Here is a 21,652-nt window from a genome sequence, read left to right as displayed (position 1 = left end):
ATGAAGAGAGATTATATCTTAAAATATAAACAAACGTAAAATAGTTGAAACCCCTCATAATTTATCTTCTCTTAAGAGGTGTGTAAAAGAGAAACGCGACATATAATTTGAGATGGAGGAAGTATGATTTATTTAATGATCTTGAAAACTAATCTTCTTCCAAGAACTAATCCTGTTGCAAATTTTAGTAACCCCCCAATAATTTTTCCTCCTTTGGTTCTTCTCTTCTTCCCCCATCAGCCTTCCTCTTCCTCCCTAATTTCCTCTCCATTAAACCACTACAAAATTTCTTCATTGAAGACTCTTTTAACTTCTTTGAATGAGCAGCCTCATTAATACTTGATGTTGATGATGCATGACTTGCAATATTTGAGTACTTTCTTGATCCACTAAGACATGGCAATTCCATAAGATGCCTATCAATTACATGGTTGAGTGTAACTAATTCATAGGAGTCATATAAAGGACTCCCACAATCCCATATCTTTAAAGCTTCTGTATCTTCTTTCTTTACATCAAACTCTTCTTCTTCTGTTATTTTCATTTGGGCAATAATAGAGCTTTTTCCTATGGACAAAATTCTTTGACATTGATATTTGAGCTGGCTATATATATATATATATAAAATTAATAATGAATACCCCATTTCTTGAATTAGGAGACTTGTAGTGGAGAAGAAAGTTCCAAATTCATTTGTCCTGTGTGTAGTAACTTGTTATCGTGCTTAAAGTAGATAACAGACTCCTGGCACCAAGAATTTGGTATATTCCATTTGTTTGATTTAATATAAAATAAAATAAATGAGCGCTTGAAAATATGCACAAATTATTTTTTTTCAAAATTTTAAATCAATCATATCTAATAGGAACACATTATCGTATGTCATGTGTTCAATCAGAATATATCGTAGTTCAAATATATAAATAGAATTTAGTAACAAATTTAACTGTTTATTAATATATTCTCCTTATATATGATGCTGCCTTGAGATGTTAATTTCGACACTCAACTTCTTTCACGATCAACTATATAATTTTCCTGTAGTTTTCCAACTCAACTTGTGTCCATTAAAACTGAATTAGTTACATATTTATCGCAAGTCATTCTTCCCCGCGTATCTATGTTGCCCCAAAGAGCTGTCGCTTTCTCACAATTGCGTAGAAAATAGACCTCATCACTAGTCTAAACAACTACTCCCTGCATCTCAATATATGTGGCACTTTTCGCGTTTCAAACGTCAATTTGACTAAACTTTAAAGTTAAATTAGATTGGATTAACTTAATATTTTAATATTAAAATTTATATATTTAAAAACAACATAAAAAGTATTATAAATTATAACTTTTCTCATATCAATTTGATGAAAAACTGTATCTTAAATATTAGCCAAAATTCATGTAATTTGTATTTCAAAAGGCAAAAAATGTCACATCAATCAATAAGGACAGATAGTACTAAGGGCATCTCCAACCCATTGCACCATTTTTTGCACCAAAATGGTGCAAACACCAAAATGATGCAAATTAACTTCAACCCATTGCACCATTTTTTGCACCAAAAAAGAATATTCCTTTTATATTCTTCTCTCTTTTATATTATATTATTTTCTTTTACTTAAATTTTATTTTTAATTTCATAAAAAAAATCTTATCTTTTTTTTTCTTTTTTACATATTCATCCCATGTAATTCATAATCCTTTGTTATATAATCATTTAATATAAAATTAAAATAATAGAGCTTTGAAACTATAGAGATGAAACCCAGGTAGCGAGATTTGGAGATGAAAGATAGAGCTTTGAAACTAAAAGAATTTAAAGAAGAAAATAAAATTTTATTGTCGAATTTAGATTCTATTGGTGATCCAAATATTCGGGAATTTATTCGATAAGAACAAAAATGAATAATGGATAAAAGAAGTCAACAATTTCAACAGCCACAGCCACAACAATCCTCTGCCCCATACACTCAATATTTTAATGATATTGGTGGATTTGGAAACAACCTACCAGAGTACTAAATTATTGTTATAATTTTCTAAATTATTATGTTGTTTAATGTATTTTCAATTTTAATGTATTGAACATTGTTATGTTATTGATCATTGTGTTGTTATTGAACATTGTGTTATAATTGTGTTATATATTCGAAATTATTATGTTATTGAACATTGTGTTATTTATTAACAACATATTATATTTTATATTTACACTTTTCATTTTTGTGATGGTTATATTTTTAATACAATTATAACTTATAATAAAATTAACTTACAATTTTATATAAAATAATATATACGAAAATTAATTTATAAAACTCACACTCCAAAATTAAGATGTAAAATTAATATTATAAGATATTACATAAAAAATAATTAGGTATATTAGGAATCTAAAATTATAAATTAAAATTTATAATATGTTAAATTAAAAGTGTTATATAATTAAAAAAAATATTAATGAATAGTAATGGTGTAGATGAATAGGTATACTAGGAATCTAAATGTAAAAATTAAAATTTATAATATGTTAAATTAAAAGTGTTATATAATTAAAAAAAATTATTAATGAATAGTAATGGTGCAATGAATAGTGTTACACCAAATTTAGTGCAACATTATTCATGCACCAAAACGGTGCAAAAAATAATGTAAGATTAGAGTTTCAAAACACTATTTTTTGCACCAAAATAGCATTTGGTGTAAAAAATAGCGTAAAGTTTGAGATGGCCTAAAACCAAATGTTGTTACCATATACCCACTTCCACATCGCACTTGGTACAGTTCATGGCCCACAGAACTGACAAGTGACAGCAAATTTGTCTTACTAGGATAAGACAAATTCAGATCAGCCGGCCTATGATTACAATTTACAAGTCAACATGTTCATCCTAACAGTTCTTTTTTTGATTGGCTAGGGGTTGTGTTTAGGGAGCAGTGGCAGGGTTTAAGTATTTATACATATACGTATTGTAGGTCTGGCACTGAAATTGGTAGATGCAAAATATCAAGAGAAACTTACATAAATATATTCTTCGGCCATCTAGTTTATCAAATATGGTCGAAGTATACACTACCTATACACTTCGGCCGTATAGATAGAGTATATGTGTGTATATTTTATGTATAGGGATGTATATTATATATATAAATATGCATATTATATGTATAGATATGTATATTTAGTATAAACTATACACTAACTATTCACTGTGTATATATTTTGTGAACTAGATGATCGGATGATATTTGACTGTAATTTCCCTAAGTATTCAATGCACCACTAGACCAGTTCATATCTATTGTCACGATTGAAATAGAAAGAAATGCAAGCACTCTCCTCTATTTTCTGCTACGATATACTTATCAAAGTTGCAAAAGCCTTTAACCTTACACTCATTACACTGTTCGACTGAGCTTGTTGCCTCAGCGTCAACCGACTACGTTTTAGACTTTCTATATATAGACATCAGTCCAAGAGAAAAGGAGTAGTATACATGTACAACTGGGCTTTTGAAGCAAGATATGTTACACTATTATTAAGATAAGAATGCCCAAGCAGGGCTACAAAGCTGGAAAAATACATACAATTCAACAGAAAGCAGTACTGGAATAGCTCTTAACAACATTACTAGACAGTATTTGTATCAATGAGCTATTTTTTGGACCAACACATCTAGGTGTCTTAAATTGGCTAACTGCTCCTCCTAATCCTACAAAATGATCCAATATCTTATGAAATGTTCCCCTCTTCACAATCCTCAGTTCAAGTGGTCCAATTGCACTAACTTTTCGGGAGCTCACGTAGCCTGCATCGACGAACGATTTGTCCAGACAGTTGCAGCAATCTTGCAACATTTCATCGGTTGTTTCCCCACTCAATTCCCAGAAAATCACGTAGCGTCCTGGATCAGCTGAGACATTGACATGGCTCGTGAAGTCCACCACTTCTAGTTTTTCATCTACCAAGTGCTTGGCTGCTGCTTCAACGGCAAGCTGTAAATCTTTCTCGGTGTTCTTGTCTATGTTAATGCTCAGCAAAAGGTTCCTTCTACAGACGAATTGGAGTTCTGGAGTCCCGTTGTGGAATCCTTTTATCTTGACCACATCACCAAGTCTATAACGATATAAACCTGCATATACAATTATATTGTCAGTACATATAACTAAAATCCGGTAGACTAAGCGACAGAATAGATGGATCAATAGCTTGTTATTTAATAAATGTAAGAGAAGTAAATGTGGAACAACCAGACAGAACAGAAAAATACTTTTCTTAAGTAAGCTCTTGTTTAGATAATCCGTAAACTTAACAACAAAAAGGAAGTGGTTAAAAGGAAATGAACCCCAAGCACATGCAAGTATTTCAGACAAGAACAAATATCTACAACACAACATGGACAAAAAGCATGTTGAGCTCCAGAACAAGGCATAAAAACAAATCATAAATTTTACTATCTAAGCAGAATTTAGTATTTTATGTCAGACAGTAACATGTTCTCAAATTAAATATGATGCTTATCTATAAGTTGTCTAAGTAGAGCATTTTCAAGAAAAGGGATGCAAGAATATTGTACCTGCAAAATTGGTGAAGACAATTTCATACTCTCCACCAATTTTAACTTCAGTCAGACCCACTGGAGCATTTACTTGCTCCATTCCATCGAAATTTTCCCTGAGAGGAATGAATTCGAAATAACCAATATTTGGTAACACTGCATAAGTAACCACCTCAGGGGGGAGTTTTGGGTTAACGTTAACTCCAACCCATCCTTCAGAAGAACCATAATCAGCACTCAATAAGGGTAATTCCCCTGCATAATGCCTCAGTTTCTTCAAGTAAGGTTCCATTGAACCTGTCATGATGCCATATATGTACTTTGTATTCGGAAAGAGTTCAGGAATCAAGCCGTACCAATTGCTTAAATTTGCGCACTTATTATGAATTGTATCAGCCAGTTCTGGATCAGGCTTCAACAATTTTGACATGGCTAATCTTATAGACGGAACAGTGACTCGGCTCGATAAGACTCCTTCTCTTATGTCAACAAGAAGTGATTCCCATACTTGTTCGAAAGTACGAAAAGCATGGACAATGCTATGTGCAAACGTAGACGAAACAACTTGAACTTCATCGCGGAAAATGAGACCACAGAGAAGGTGGCAGTATAAAGATTGTTGAAAATCAGGACCAAATATTACTTCATCAGGACTGCAACATGGGGTAGACATTGCCTTCATTGTTTTCTTGAATTGTGCATTTCTATACACATTAGTAGTGGCTGTTCCAGCAGCCAAACCACCCTTAGTTTTAAACTGCTTGCTGCTGTAAATAAACTGCAAAGCTTTCCCATTCCCAATTGGAAATTCTCTGTAAGAGGAAAAAAGAAAAACAGAATTATTACATTAAGCTAAGTGTTGGCCTAAAGATAGTGTGAACTACTATGTTTTTAGTTCACACTAAGATTTGACAAACCAAACATTTATTTACTTGCAGAAAGAACCAAAAATTCTTTTTCTATTTATTGGGAATTGGAACAGATGTTAGGTAAATGTCCCCACAACATTTAAACTCTTTAACTTTCCATAGCTGCCCCAATTATCAAGGATCTCTTTAACTGAAAAACAAATTTTCATGGACAAACAAGCAAGTAGCATAGGAAACAGGACATAGAACAAAAATGACAAATGGCAGATTACCTGTTCCTAAAGGCAAAAGAGGTCTTGAATATCTGCATGGTGGACTCCATTAATTCATCATTGAAAGGTACAAATTTTGGCTTCCCTTGAGTAGTACCAGAACTGCAAATCAACCAACAAATTTCCTTATTCAACTTCTAAAAATAAAAATACTAACCTAAAATCAAGAAGAAAAAAAACTTTTGACTCCTTTTTTCCCCTTACCAGAAGGCTTCACTGAAAAATTACGCTATATATAAAAGGTTAAAATTATTTTTTATACATGTTTTTACTATACCTCAAGGAGATAGTTTCAATGGGCTTTCCAGTAAGAATAGGAGAAAGATCACCATCAGCAATTCTTTGAATGTAAGGTTCCAATTCTTTGTGAGTGACAATAGGGACACAAGCCTTAAAACTCTCAACATCAGTTCTTCCATTCAGACCCCATTGCTTCAGATACTCAGTTCCGCCATTTTCTTCAAGAATCTTTTGAAGTGTCTCTTCTTGAATTCTTCCAGCATTTTTGGTCAACGCTTCAAAATCCTCAATCACTTCTTCTGCATCAAATTTCTTCTCAATACTTTCCACTATCATCTTCATGATCCTTCCTGCAATAAATAGCTTCCATAAGAACAAAGATTGAAAACAGTTTCTTCAACTAATCAAGAAACCTTAGCTTACCAGTAACTTATTGATACAAATTTCAGAAGGGACGGGTTGGGGGTGCCGTGGGGGGGGGGGAGGGGGGGGCGGGGCGGTAGAGGGGATTATATGGATATTGGATAGGTGTGGGGTTAAGTCAATAGCTTATCAGACATAAAAACAAATATAGAAAACTTAACACTCCAAGGAACCTATTGCTATGCCAGACATACATACAAAGACAAGAAAATTGTACAAATAAAAACAAGTTGGACTCATTTACTCCATGGTCCTTACTGACTTCAGTGCTACTTAATTCAGAAAGGTGCCTGAAAGAACAGTAAAAAGGTCTATTGCAATCAATAAAACTAAAAATCTTTTACAGCTAAAACCCACTCCATATATAAAAAGCCATCACCTATGATTTACAGTGTCAACATAAGATATAAACACTAGTAAAATAAATTACAAAAAGAAAAATAGAGGAAAATGAAAGAGAGAACTCTAGAATCACACAAAATCTAAAAGTTCTCTGAGAAAAGGTTCAACATAAGAATTTCCAAAAAGGGAAAATTATTGAAAAAGACAAAGAGGCTCCAAAAAAAAAAAAAAATTAAACCAGATGACAACTACAGAGACAGAACAAGAAAGTTCTGCAGGCCCAACTCAAGAATCTTAAACATAATATTCAGAACTTTTTAAAATAATTTAATCACAAGAAAACAAAATGATATGGGGTATTTTGTATATGCATATACCTGTTATGAATGGCTTAGAGACGAAGAAGTGGATCTCAAATGACAAATAAAATTTGTCTCCTTATTTGTGGGGTTGGTTTAAAATAATTCTCTAACTTCAATGAATACGTCGGAGCAAAATACTGACCCTTAAACAAATAGTTAACAACTATAACTATTTGTTCAAAGTATATTTTTTTTTATCCCTCCTAGAAATGGACAAAAAGGAAAGATGATGACTCTGTGTTTTGATGAGAGAAGATTCCGTGAGAAATGAAATATATATAGCCAGTGAACTCCGTCCAAAGTGGGGCCAGGGATATTTTTATTACCTAAAGTACCCCTAAGAGGTTACTATAATGGCAACAAAACTGTAGGGATATTGGAAAATGGGATGTGTCCTTTTTCTGGAAATGACAACATAAAAGTGGAGTATGAGATGATTTTGAGGAAGTCAGCCGTTATTGGCAAAACAGAATGAAGTGGATCATTCGATCACTTACACTCCCAAAGATAAAAGATGTTACCTTTCCGAAGTGTAAGGCCTATCTTTATCTTTTGTTTGTTGTTACTAAGTAAAAGTTTTTTTTTTTTGGGTTTTTCGTTTGGTATTCGGTATTCATATTGGAGCTCGATTAATTCGGTATCACGTCGCGTAGGGTCTCATTCTAAGGAAAGCGCTCCCTACCAAAGATTTTTCTATACCTACGGCTCGAATCCGAGTCCTCTGGTTAAGGGAGGAACAGGCACATCCACTGCATCACATCCTTTGGTGGAGTAAAAGATTATCCGCACTCAATATCTAGAACAAGAAATAATAGTAAAAAATATATGTGAATTAGTTTTTTTTTATGACAAGGGAACCCGCAGCTGCTATCCTTAGGGTACGCATAGTGTAAATTCTGCTCCTGTGCAATAGCCCGTAAATCACATATGAGAGATAACCAACACTAGACAAGCCCCGTGAGACGAGCTAGACCCAGAAGGCAAATTCTCAGCTGTCCCCGTTTCAATTTATATGAACCTTTTTGGAATATAATGGTCAAATTTTATAACTTTGACCGTACATTTTGACATAGATTTTTCAAATTTGTGAAAATAATGGGATATTTAGAAACTACAAAAAGTACAATAATCATGATAATTTATAATTCAAATAATTTAGAAAAAATGAAAGAAAAATATGGTCAAAGAACTACCTCGTAGATTTCCCAAATAGTAAAAGATTCACATAAATTAAAACAGAGGAAGTATTATTTTTGTCGAGGTTGACATCTTGAATGTCAGATATTCTCTTCTTTCTATCACTATTTATGTATTAAAACACCTCTAATTGAATAATTGATGGTGTGTGGTATAAAATCCTTAATTTTGTTTAAAAAAGAATGTCAAGTGGCACTCCACGTGAAAAAATATCTCCATCCATGCAAAAATTAGTGTCACTTGGCTCATGCTAAGTCCGGGCCCAAACCGACATTAAAAATTCAATTTGTAGATATTTTTTTTAAAAAAATTGCTCTTGGTTCTTTATTCTTGTAACATCAGTTTGACGTTTTCGAAAGACTTCTAAAATATTAAAGTATAAAAGTGCATGTTAACGGAAAACATTTTTCTTAGTTTATATATTAGATATTTTTTTAGGAAAAAATAAATAATTGAAAGCTCTTCTAATTTCATTTTTTGAAATTAAGTCCCCGATGATCCAAATTGAGCTTTTTATATATTAAATTAATTTCAACTCATATTGGCTTACTTATTTTTTACCAAAAATATTTTGCAAAGTACCGGATAATTAATATGTTATATAATTTAGGAAAACATAGTTAATTTTAACATGAAAAAATAAATCTTACTCCTAAATTATATAAAATATATTATCCGGTTTTTACAAAATATTTTAATAGTAAAAAATATACTTTTTGCAATTGTCTAGTATTATTACTGTATCGAAATTATATTTCTTTAAATACAACGCTTTTCAAACATTTTTAGAATATGTATAAAAATAATATAGTTCCTCTTTTAATATAGTAATTTATTAGCTAATTTTATGTTAAAAGTGCGCACACGTAAAATTTGATTAATTAACTACCGTACTTCGGATTTCATTTTTCGATTGAAATGAAAGGGCTATTAGTTACATTTTTGATAAATTTTAAAAGTATTTAACAATGATATATTGAAAAAAGTTTAAAAATACATAAATACCCCCCCCCCCCCCCCAACGTATACTTAGATTAATTATGACGCACCCTGATGTGCCGTGAAATTACGGGATATTCGATGCTAATTTCTTAAGATTTTGTAACTCTTCAAGCACTTTTGTTGTTACTTTTTGTGTATTTATGTCGTTTTGTAGGATAAGATGCCCGGAGAGCATAACGGAGCAAAACAGAGCAAAATAGAGCAAAAATAGAACAAGCAGCACTTTCTGGCAGCACATGCTAGCAGCACTTGTTGTAGCATGTCGTGCATGCGAGCAGCACTTGTTGCAGCATGTGCTGACAGAGATATTTGCACAACATGCTACAGTTTGGCACAACATGCGACTGGCATGTTGCACATGCGACTGGCATGTTGCACATGCGACACGAGATGCGAGTAGCATGTTGTGCACACAGGGTATTTTTGTCCAGATTTTGTTCCCGTTTTGGCACTTCTATAAATAGAATGCTAGGGTTTGTAAAACTCATCTTTGGCCATTTCATACAAGTTTTGGAGACTAGGTTCCTACACCACACTTTGGGGTTGAAGATTTGAAGATTTGGTTGAGCATTTCTTAAACCTTTAATTCATTTCTTCAATTCCTTGCTTTGTATTGTATATCTAAGTGTGTAGTATTTATTTTCTTCACTTGAATCTTATTTATGGAAATATTCTATGATTTAAGTGTTGGATGATACTCTTGTTTTGCTTATGGATTGAATGATTTTTATTGCTATTGAAGTAGGTCTTTGTTGATTTAATTAATCTTGTTCTTTAATGTTTCTTAAGGGATTAGCTAACCTTAAGACTCGCCCATTTACTTTGATTGAGCTCGGAAGAGGAAATCTAGGTTGGGAAAGATTAATTAACAAGAATTTGGGTCATTAATCCCATCTAATAACTTGAGCTAGGAATAGGAAAGTTACTTGAGATTCAATTGGTTGTGCTTGATATCATACTCTAAGGCTTGGAAAAGCTTAGAATGAAATTCATTGATTTGGTTGGAAGACTTTCAATGAGATTTTAGAAACCATTATCTATTAACATAAACCCGCTCTTAGTTGTAAAATCATAAAATATATTGGATCGTTACTTAAGAGTTCCTTGTATCCAAGCTTGTGGCCATTGATCATTTTACTTGCTTTTTAGGTTAGTTTACATATTTGCATTAGTTATAATTTTCTCAAAACCAAAATTTTATCAAGTGTTTGGCTTAGTGTAGAAAGCGATAATTCCTCACTTGCTTAAATCGCCTAGGATATTGTTCTCTGTGAGTTCGACCTCGACTCATAGTTAGGTAAATTATATTGCATACGACCGTGTACACTTTCTCTTTGAGGAGTGGATTTGGACGTTATCACACCCAACCTTTGCGGGGGACCTATTACCCCCCTGGCTTACTTTTTCTGTATTTTTATACCCTTTTTTTGGCTGATGTGACACAATAATAATTAGATGCTCAGTTGCACAGTGGAGAGTGTTGTACACTCTCTGCCACATCGGCGTCATGTCAGTGTCACATCGGCGCCACGTCACTAAATCCTCCTTCTTCTTCTTCATTCCACCCCACCCCTCATTTTCCCCACCCACCCCTAACCCCACCACCATCCCCATTCTTCTTCATTTTTGCTAATGTTCCTTTATTTTTTTGTTCTTTCACAATTTTTTACTTTCTTTTTCTTTGTGCAACTCTTATTCGCTCTCATTTTTTTTCTTCACTTCCGGAACTCCATTTTTGTCGATTCAATCCTACACTTTCCTCCAACGATAGAAAAATTAGAGGAAAATGTTGTTGGGTTACCAATTGTGAATCTGAAATTTTTGAATTTGAAATGGAGTAGTCAAATTCTTAAATCTGAAATGGGTAATCGAAAATGTTGTTGGGTTACCAATTTTGAATCTGAAATTTTTGTATGTTGGTGATTTGTTAGTCAAAATTGGTTTGCAAGTAAAATCTTATGGGAAAGCTGCTGTGAATTTGATGAAATTGGCGTTTTTTATGCAGTACTATGTCATGGTTTATGCATTGGTTGAACTGATAGGGAACATTAAAGTGCACATCTTGTAGATCATTTTTACTTTGAAGTTTTGTTTAATTTCTTTGTTGTCAATCTTGTCTCTATATTTGTATAACTTCGGCATGTCATATGATTACTTGGACTAGCACTGTGTCTGAAAAATAACAATTGCTCTGTGAATTAAAGTAGGAGGTTAGTGGTGAAGAAGATAAAATTAATGGAGGGTTTAATGAAGAAGAATAAGAAGAGAAAAAGAAGAAGGGTTTAGTGACGCGGTGTCGATGTGGCGGAGAGTGTGCAGCACTCTCTACTGTGCAACTGGGCATCAAATTTTTTTGTGCCACGTCAGCCGAAAAAGAGGTACAAAAATACAAAAAAAATAAGGCCAAGGGGGTAATAGGTCGCCCGCAAAGGTTGGTGCGCATAATTAATCCGAGTATACGTTGGGGGGGGGGTATTTATGTATTTTTCCTAATATTTTCGCATAAAAAACTCAACTATGTATGAGTATGCTTTGTGGGGCCACTATAACATTTTCCATGACATCATCTTTTTAGTGACATAAAAAAAGCCCTAAAAGTTCTTACAATTTACTAAAATGTGTGACAATTTATAAAGTCATAAAATTTTCAAATAAGGGTAAAAAGGGATAAAAAATTCATGTGAGAACTACAAAAAATGGATATTCTCCTTTATATAGAGTAGTAATTTTTTTTTGGTAAAAAAAAAAACCATTTAATCTCTTGATTTCTCCTGCAACAAAAAGAATCTATGGTAAAAATAGGATTTCATGTCATTTATCAAGATTAGTAGACCAAAAAATCAAGACAAAAAGATGTTAAGCCGTAATGTAGGATCGGAAAGCTAATCATTTTCTTTCTTGATATCTCTTCTACTAAAAGCAAAAATCTATGAGAAAAAAGATGATCTTTTTATGTACATAAGAACATAAAACTACAAATACTCTAAAGATTTTAAATTATTAAACCATAAGCCGAGAAATTGCTATCATTAAAAGCAAACAAAATTTTATTGCATACCCGATTGGTTAGACCCACGTCCCGAAGCGAAATCAGAATCCATTATCACCAAAAAATTATACAAATTGAATGAAGTAATATAATTGAAGAGAAACTCAATTGAGAAATGACGGAACAAAGGGTTTTATACAAAAAAAATTATAATGAAGCAATAAATTTTACAGATAGAAACGAAACCCAATTTGAAAATCAAGTAAAGATTGAGATTTTTTTTTTTTTTTGGCTGAAAAGTAAAGATTGAGATTACTTTGTAGATTCTGTAACAGAAACTTTGTTTACCAGAAGAAATCTTATTTGGGTTGTTTTGCTAATTTATTTTATCTTAAATCAGTTACAAATAATTGTAATTATTTTGTGATGTTCAATTCTAGTTTTCCTGACAATTGCTGTCAAGGAGAAATTCTAATTAAAGAATAAGAAATGAAAAAAAGGTTGAGAAATGGAAAAGAAATGAGAAGAGGAGGGAGAAGAGAGGGATATAAAGGAATTAAGTGGATAATAGAAAAAATATATTAGTCAACTCAATTAGACATTGTATGTGTCATGTGGACGAGTTTTTATGGACAAAATGAGCACCCACATGTCTGTTGGTAATTGTTTTTACGGATAAGGGCTAAAATTACTCCTGAACTTTGAAAAATAGTTCATCCATACCCTTCGTTATATTTTAAGGTCAATTATACCCTTACAGTTATACTATGGGGTCAATTATACCCTTCTGTCTAACTGTTGCCACGTGGCATTATCCCAGCCCTTCAAAATTATTTTACCCTCAAATAATTTTTTACTCACTAAAATAACTCAATCCGACCCGATTTTTTTTTTTCAGCAAAAATAATACGGATAATTTTTATATTTTTTTCTGGAAAAATTATCCGTATTATTTTTGCTGAAAAAAAAAATTCAGGTCGGATTGAGTTATTTTAGTGAGTAAAAAATTATTTGAGGGTAAAATAATTTTGAAGGGCTGGGATGATGCCACGTGGCAACAGTTAGACAGAAGGGTATAATTGACCCCATAGTATAACTGTAAGGGTATAATTGACCCTAAAATATAACGAAGGGTATGGATGAACTATTTTTCAAAGTTCAGGGGTAATTTTGGCCCTTTTCCGTTGTTTTTAAACATTTGGCCCAGTCAGGTTTGAAGTGTGTTTTAATATATAGATAATAGTAACTCAGATCGGTAAAGAAAACAACTGATAATTGGGGCGTGAGACTTGCAAAAAAATGATAGTTCAGGCGTATTTTTGACCATTATCTCTTAAGGGTGTGTTTTTCATGTTTGATTTATAAAAAAAAATAGAACATATTTTATTTTTGAAAATAAGAAAAATAATGTTTGATCATGTGAAAGTAAGGAAAATAAGTTTACATTTCAGGTTTGTTCGGTACAGAGGAAAATGTTTTCCATAGAATATGTTTTCCTGGAAAATGTGTTCTTGAAAAATAAGTGAATTTCTACTTATTTTCTCATGTTCGATTGGGTAGTGAAAAATAAGTGAATTTCTTACTTATTTTTTTTATGTTCGGTTGTTTGGTAGAAAATATTTTTCGGAAAATACCCACCCAAGCCCTATCAACCCCCCAACCGCACCACCCCATACCACAGCAACCCCTACACCCAACCCACCACCTACCACCCACCCTAAGCACCCACCGACCCCCCAACCACCACTCTCGAACGCACGTCATCTTCACCCGCCCGTACCCCACACCACCGCTCCATCCATCCCTCACACCCACCCCCTCCCAAATTTTCTATTTCATATATTTTATTTTACTTTTATAATTTTTTTATAAAAAATGAGAATTTTTTTCTTACCCACTCCACTACCACCCACCCTACCCCCAACTACAACCCACCCTCAACACCCACCCCACACCAAATTTAACCACGCCAACTTTCCATTTTTATAAAGGTAAAATTTAAAAATGAAGTAGAAAATTCGGGCGGGGATAGGGGGTGCAAGCGGGGGGAAGGTGGGTGTAGAAAATCAAAAAATAACTTTTGACAACTTTTAAAAAAATAAAATTTTGTTGGAGGGGTAGATTGGAGGGCAGGGTTCATAGAAAACCCCCCCCCCCCCCCCCCAAAAAAAAAAAAACTAACACTTTCCAAAACTTTTTTTTTAAAGTTTTTTTTTTTTTTTTGGAGGGGATGGTAGAAAACCAAAAAAAAAAAAAAAAAAAAAAGAAACCAAAAGAAAAACTTTTTATAACCACTTTCAAGATTTTTTTTTTTTTGGGGGGGGGGGGGGGGAGGGGGGAGGGGTGGTAGTGCTGGAAGGTGTGGTCGGTGGGGTTGTGGGAGTGGGTTGGGGTTGGATGGTGGTTGGTGAAATGCCACTTGTGGACTTGTTTTCCTTACTTTGATTAGGGAAGTCATTTTTCTTATTTTCAAGGAATTTGTTTTCCTAACGAAAATGTTCTTCAAAAATTTTGACCAAACGAAATGAGAAAATTGAAAAATATTTTCCGGAAAATGTTTTCATCCATACCGAACGCACCCTTCATCTTGATTGTCTCTTCCTCACCCTTCAATACATATCACCCTCTTCCCTCCATCTCTACATCCGTACTCTACCAACCCCCGTAAAATTTGCCTAGATTATACGTAAATGGTTTTTTATTAATATTTTCTACCCTGCACCAAAAAAAGCGTAACAAAAAAAAAATATTGGCTACAAAACCTTCATACCAAATACAACCTAATTAATTAATAACTACATTATATATATATTTGCATGTACACTTTTATTATTTAACTATGCTTAATTTACTATATATTTTTATATCATTAAATCACTTAAGTATGATAAATTAATATAAATCGAATATGGTAAGTATTGATCATATTATTTGATAAGAAGGTTTATGAAAGATGCAAACATTTATTAATTTGATAGAAACATAAAATGTGAGCGAGTATTTGTTTTCTTTTTTATATTTTAGTCTAATTACGGTGTGTTTCACTTATATATTTAGTGGTTGTAATATCCATAGTAAAGTACTGACTGAAAGTTGATTCAATAATAAAACACATAGACTCCATTAATGCGTGATGCCTTTCGGTCTCAAGATTATTGGCGTCACTTACCTGAGATTCATGACCATCATTTTCCATGCTCATAGAGATTAAGGTCTACGTAAATAACGTGATCATTATCATATCCCACGAGAGACTTGAATTTAAATTACATTATTGAATAAATAATTTAATTAATGTGTATTATTGAAAGTTGTTGAAAGTATTAATGCATTGGTGTTAAATATTTTAGAACGATCTAAAAATGAAAAGGAGTGTCGTACAAATTTGAATGATTAAGCAACATTTAGAAAAGAAAAAACAAAATTGGAGGCAAATTTTAAAAACTATAATCCATTTGTTCAAGACATGTCCTTTTAAACTTCTCTTTCAATTATAAATCCTATCTTACGATTCACGGGATATAGATGGATAAAAATAATAATTGAATTTCCATTTATTGATTTAAACAATAAAGTAGCGACCATGTAAATAGATATTACAATATGTTTTTACTCTTTGTCCTTTTCTCCTAGATTACAGAAATTAATCACTGAAAAAAGATATATTCTTGCAAGTTTAGTAAATTCAAAGTCAAGATCATAACCGTGAAAATTTAGGAATTTATGGACTACCTTTTAGCTTTGATGCAACGGGAAGAAGATTGTAGTGATTCTTTTCAAATTGTGGACCAATGTTCATAAATGCATGATCACTACTCGCATGAATCGGTGATCATTGGTTCTACAACTATCGTGATTTTTTGTGACCATAATTTTTTTGCAAATTTCATGATTTTTCTTGGTCAAAATAGTGGAGCTAAAAATTATTTCATCATTATTATTTTCTTGAATCCTCAAATAGCATCTTTCTTATATCATCTTGTAAAATTCCCGGGAATTTTCTAATTAATCAGAACTAATGTCGATCATGACTCGATCAGACATTTTCTAAATAATCAAAACTAGTATTGATCATGACTCGATTAGAATTTGGAGCGTCACACATCCCTTTTTAACCTTTTGTTGAATCCTTCAATAACATCTTTCTTATGATTTCTCATGCATGATTTTGTGTGTTTTTTATTTATTTATTTTGTGATAGATTTTGAGGGTTCACAAAGCTTCTAATAAATCGATAAATAATTTTCCACCTAATATGTGTCACAGTGTCAGTTTAACTTTACTGTTCTTATTTTCTTTTTCTAATCAAATTAAAAACTATGATGAGGGCATGGCCAGATGTAAATTGAAATAACATGTTCATTTTTAAATATTAATTTCGTGTGAACTTCCTTAATTTGACTAACCCGGTTTACCATCAAATCATTAGAACAGTTCATGTTTTGTGGTTGGTGAAGTAAATTACCAAAGTAATTTTATTCTAACTCTATGTGAACTTCCTTAACATTTGACTAACCCAGTTTACCATCAAATCATTTCGATATAATTCATGTTTTATGATTGGTGCAGCAGACTAATTGTAGCTCCCTTGGTCAAGCTTGCTACTAGCTACTAGCTACTAGCTACTAGCTAGAAACTAGAAAAGTGTGTTATGTTTCACTTCCTTTCTCTTTATTTCTACCGTTTTGGTTTATGTGGTAATATTTCCTTTTCAGTATGTCCAAGAAAAATATTATTATTTTTAATTTAAAAATACTTTAACGTAAATTTCTCATTTATACTTAATAATAAATTTTTATAATTACACAAATACCATGATATTATTCGCAAGTTTCAGAAGTCTTCTGTCACAAATGATATGCCATAATTAAGATTATAATTTTAAACTTTTTTTTTCTTTTTTTTGCTTCTGAAACTTCATGTTCAATCAAATTATGCCACATAAATTGAAACGGAGGAAATATTAATTTAGTTTTCGCACAAGCATTTCATTAGTCATGACTCCCTAGGCTTTGAAATTTCTTTGTTTTTTATTTTATTTTTGTGAGTACTTTGCTAGAATTAACTTTGAAATTCATTTGGAGAATTTATTTCGTTATTTTGATAAGAAAAAAACAACAATATTTGAAAGTAAAATATTTTGACTTTAGTCTAACGAATCACAACTAAAGGGTTGAATGTATGTGTATTTTTGTACGCGTGATGCACACACATATGACCTAAGTATGTTTTACACTAGCTATTACTCCCTCCGATCTAAAATAATTGAGGTTTTACACTTGAGCACATGGATTAAAGAATTACTTACTCCTAAAAATTAAAAAGTGTATTGACTAAAATACCTTAATTAAGAGAGACTTTAAAACTATAATAAGCATTAAATTTGTTCATTCAATTTAAGCCTGTAAATTTAAATATGTCATTAAGAATAAAATGAGACTTAAAAGTTATCTAATTATGAAAAAGGAAATATAGGGATGTGAATATTACCGTACCAAAATTTAAATTTTGGGTACCACATGTTTGATATTATGATATTTGGTATAATATTTGATATGCATATTTTAAAAGTTGTGTATTTGATGAGATATTTACCAATCCTTTTACTTTATAAACTATAAAAGTGAAGTTATAAAATCATTCTTTTTCTACGTTTCTGTCACATTAAAGTTCAATTATTTTAACGCGACAAAAAAATATTTTTGTTCTTTATTATTACAATAGATATAGTTTAGTGATTTTATCATTACGATAAATATAATTTGTTACCATATGTAAACTTAACTCATAGATGTCTTAATTTACTTCAAAAAATTTGTCTCACCAAAAATACAATCGACTTTCTAGTTGTTGATGACTCTTGGAGTGCACTGTCACAATTCAAGTCCATGTACAATTTGTCTTTTTTGATTTAGTAAGACTTATCCATTTATATTTTGGACTACATCATATTCCGAGAGTGCACGGAGCATGTTAACGTGAATTATGCCTTATAAATTCTTTCACTTTCCTCTCTGGTGTAAAACCGCTTGTGAGTCCTGCTTGACCCGCCTTCATCACCACCATCAGGGGCGTCACAATAACCCTTAGAATGGAGAAACTTCATGCATTAGCTCCTTCATTTTAAATGGATATATCCTAAGATATCATTAATCGGGTCGGTGACTTTAGATACTACTCCCTCCGTTCACTTTTACTTGTCATGTTTTGACTTTTCATGTTGTTTAAGAAACGATGATTAAGATAAGTATTTTACCAAAATACCCCTATTAAATGGTGTATAATTGTATTGGAGTTAAGAAAATGATTTGAAATGAGGAATAAATGCTAAGGGTAAAACAGGAATTTTATTTTGTCTTACCTTGATATGTGAAAATTGACAAGTAAAAATAAAAATCTATAAAGGGAATAGTGGACAAGTAAAAGTAAACGGAGGAAGTAGATAGTTAAAAGTAAAATAGATTCTTGGAGTGTGTGATGAATAATGAGGCACACGTTCCTTTAGCTTTATAAGAGTTTGGAAACAATTAGTTCACTAAAAAACTGAAATTAGTTACGAACTTTGTCACTAATTCGTCACTAAATTATTCGTAGCAGCAAAATCTTTTAATAATTCGTCGCTAATCCATCCTAAAAAATATTAACGAAGAATTTTGTTGTTTAACTTCAAAATTGATCGATCGTTGATTCCTATTTTAGGTTGAAGTTTATCCACCACTTACAAAACCTCTCTTAAGCTCAAGCTAAACTATTTGAATTACACTGCAAAACGGGAAAGAAAAGGGACCTCTCTGAAAGTGCAAGAGGGGGGGTGAATTGTAAAAATTTTCGATCTGTTAGTCGACTAGGTTAAACCAGTAGTTGACTGTTTACTCAGTGAATGCTAAAGTAAGGTGCAAAAAATAAATGACACAAAGTATTTTATACTGGTTCAGATTCAATGTGAATCCTAGTCCAATCCCCTTGGGTTGCAAGTGTTCTCTGCAGCTCTTTGTTAGAGGTTTGAATGGAGTTCATACGTCTACACTCAAATCACTCTTAGTCTTTTTGATACAAAGCCTCACACGCTATATTGTAACTCTCCTTTCTTCTTTCTTACACTATAAATCACTTAGACAAACAATGTTTATGAAAAGTAAAGCAGAGCACTAAGGGAATGAGACTAAGCATATTCGGCTGTTTTTGTGAAGCAACCCTTTTATAGTTGTTTAGGCTCTTCACGCAGAGTAATCAATCCAAGGGATTTGATCCTTGGAAAGAGGAATTAGTGATCCTATTTCCAAGAATAAGGCTGGAGCTGTTGCTTCTTTCCTTGTGCGATGAGGCCGCATTAACAGTCGACAAGATTGTTACACTCCGTGGAATATTCCTTCTTTAATGGCGCAGATATCCTTTCCTTCCTTGAACTGATTTTGTACTGCTGGAGAATATCTTGTCAGCTACCACAATATTCGCAGTATCCATTTATAGGGCTGGGAAGATTTCACCGAGTTAAACTTGTGTAAGCCCGTCTCGTTTGGGCTGCCTTGTGGGCTGGGAAGATTTCACTTGTGTAAGCCCATCTAGTTTGGGATGCCTTGTGGGCTCTTTTATTCCTTGTGTGATTCAATTGTTATAGTTGCACAAATAAAATTGTCATCAGAAAAACTTGACACTAACAATCTCCCCCTTTTTGAGGATGACAATTTTAAATGAGATGTAGTCAACTTCCCTGTGGCGGATGCTCCCCCTGAATAGGTGGAGGCTCCCCCTGATTAGCCTGATCAGTTGACTTGTCCTTGCAAGCTCCCCCTGAACAGTTGACTGTCTATTTCTCCCCCTTTGGCATCACTCAAAAAACAGACACATAAACAATGCTATAGAGACAAACACAGATGATATATTGGCAACACATAAACATTAGTAAGATGCTGAACTAATTAGCACAAAAAGAGTAAACCAAAGTGCAAACACAAAAACAAACGACCTTAGGGTCCACACAAACATTGTTTAAACAGACCAAAAATAACCAGGTTAAAAAGAACTACTCCTGGCGTCGGAATACGGGACGACGAAGGAAATAAGCCAAGGTATTCACAATAGCATCCTTCATTTCAGTCAACGAAGTAGTGAGATGTTCAGGCATGGCACCAACACTAGCTTGAAGCTTGGCGGACAATTTGACAGCTTCCTTTATCACAGCATCCAGTTTAACCCGCAGCTTAGAGACATCAGTACCCGTTTCCTTTGTCGTATCACAAATTTTCTCCACTTGAAACAGAGTGGATGCCATTAAGTCTTTGATGGACTCAATCTTCTCATCCATAGAGGAACGTTTGGAGAGAAGGTCAGCATAACATTCAGCAAAGACGACAGAAAGGTCTGATTTTTTCAATTTGGTGGAGGGACCAGGTTGAGATGTATCATAGACCTCTTTTAGCACCCAAGATTCATTGCTTAAGACATACCCCATACTACCAAACGCCCTAGAGTTGTAACACTGCTTAACAAGAGTAATGGGATAGTCGACTAAGTCAATTTTGTGGACTTCAAGTATGTGAGAGATGAGCATACCATATGGGAGGCTAGAGGGATTTGACGCACACTCAATCATGTAGTTGATGACTATGGAGGACAAATTGATTTTCTTCTTGGAGAGAAGGCAAAAGGCAAAGATAGCATCACGTTGGGAGATAGTCGAGTAGGACCCAGCACGAGGAACAATAGTAGTCGCAACCATATGAGCCAACACACGGGCCTCAAAAGAGATGTTAGACGGACCAATTTAAGCAGGGACAGAGGTGGAATTTGAAAGGGTTTTCTTAACCTCGTCAAAGGAGACCTCAAGAGATTCAGGCCAGGAATTTTTTGGAATTTCGGAAAACCCAGAACAGGTGCAACCAAGAATAAAGTCAAGGACAGAGAAATTTAATACAATGTGGGTACCAAGGACCATGGTTTCGAGTTTATTAGCCTTAGAGGAACGGGGATTCGCATAAAACATATGAACAGGGTTTTCATACACATGAGGAGGGGTTGTGAAAAAAATTTCCCAACCTTGATAGACAAATAAATGTTTTATCTTACAACACAGAGAAAGCATATGGTCAAGATCAACAATCCTACCAGATACAATGGTTTTTTCTTCAAGAGACGAGAAGAGTTCTTGATGGTGGTCATCCCAAAAAATTTTGCGAAGATCAAAGGGTTTTTCAGTAATGGTTTTGAGTTTCTTTGAGGAGGTTGAACATGCAGCATCACCGAAAGCGCGCTTGCCAAGATTGCAAATTGGAACGGAGTCGGAGGCGTCAGAGGAAGAGGAGTCGCCGGAGTTCGAGTCATGAGGAGCGGGAGAGAGGATCTTACCAATTTCCTTTAGCCTGGAACTTTGGCGGGTGGAGAGAAGGTGGGTTTTCTGAGT

At 33.3% G+C, this 21,652-nt stretch overlaps 1 protein-coding gene across 2 annotated transcripts; it reads right to left on the bottom strand.

Annotated features, from left to right (window-relative positions):
- Positions 1 to 3,491: 3,491 nt before the first annotated feature.
- LOC132632427 (jasmonoyl--L-amino acid synthetase JAR6-like) lies at positions 3,492 to 7,326 on the bottom strand. 2 transcript variants are annotated; one of them, XM_060348355.1, is made up of 5 exons: positions 7,080 to 7,326; positions 5,975 to 6,287; positions 5,698 to 5,799; positions 4,575 to 5,368; positions 3,492 to 4,130 (listed from the first exon to the last, which is right to left on the bottom strand). In XM_060348355.1, the coding sequence occupies exons 2-5, from the start codon at positions 6,277 to 6,279 to the stop codon at positions 3,589 to 3,591; spliced, it is 1,743 nt and encodes a 580-aa protein (XP_060204338.1). In that variant the 5' UTR covers positions 6,280 to 6,287; positions 7,080 to 7,326; the 3' UTR covers positions 3,492 to 3,588. The 2 variants fall into 2 exon arrangements, with proteins under 2 accessions (XP_060204338.1, XP_060204344.1); XM_060348361.1 differs by lacking the exon at positions 7,080 to 7,326 and adding an exon at positions 6,361 to 6,384.
- Between the last annotated feature and the right edge of the window lie 14,326 nt (positions 7,327 to 21,652).

Source organism: Lycium barbarum, chromosome 1, assembly GCF_019175385.1.
Source record: "Lycium barbarum isolate Lr01 chromosome 1, ASM1917538v2, whole genome shotgun sequence".
Classification (NCBI taxonomy): domain Eukaryota; kingdom Viridiplantae; phylum Streptophyta; class Magnoliopsida; order Solanales; family Solanaceae; genus Lycium; species Lycium barbarum.
Note: the sequence above shows the minus strand (reverse complement) of the source record. Positions and strands in the feature narration are given on the sequence as shown.

What these genes read in the sequence shown, in the direction of transcription:
- LOC132632427 (XM_060348355.1), bottom strand. Translation starts at nt 6,279, where the DNA reads ATGAAGATGATAGTGGAAAGTATTGAGAAGAAATTTGATGCAGAAGAA. An exon ending in TCTTTTGCCTTTAGGAACAG is followed by an intron (nt 5,369 to 5,697) that starts GTAATCTGCCAT and finishes TTCCTCTTACAG; the next exon opens with AGAATTTCCAATTGGGAATG. An exon ending in TGTCTTCACCAATTTTGCAG is followed by an intron (nt 4,131 to 4,574) that starts GTACAATATTCT and finishes TTGTATATGCAG; the next exon opens with GTTTATATCGTTATAGACTT.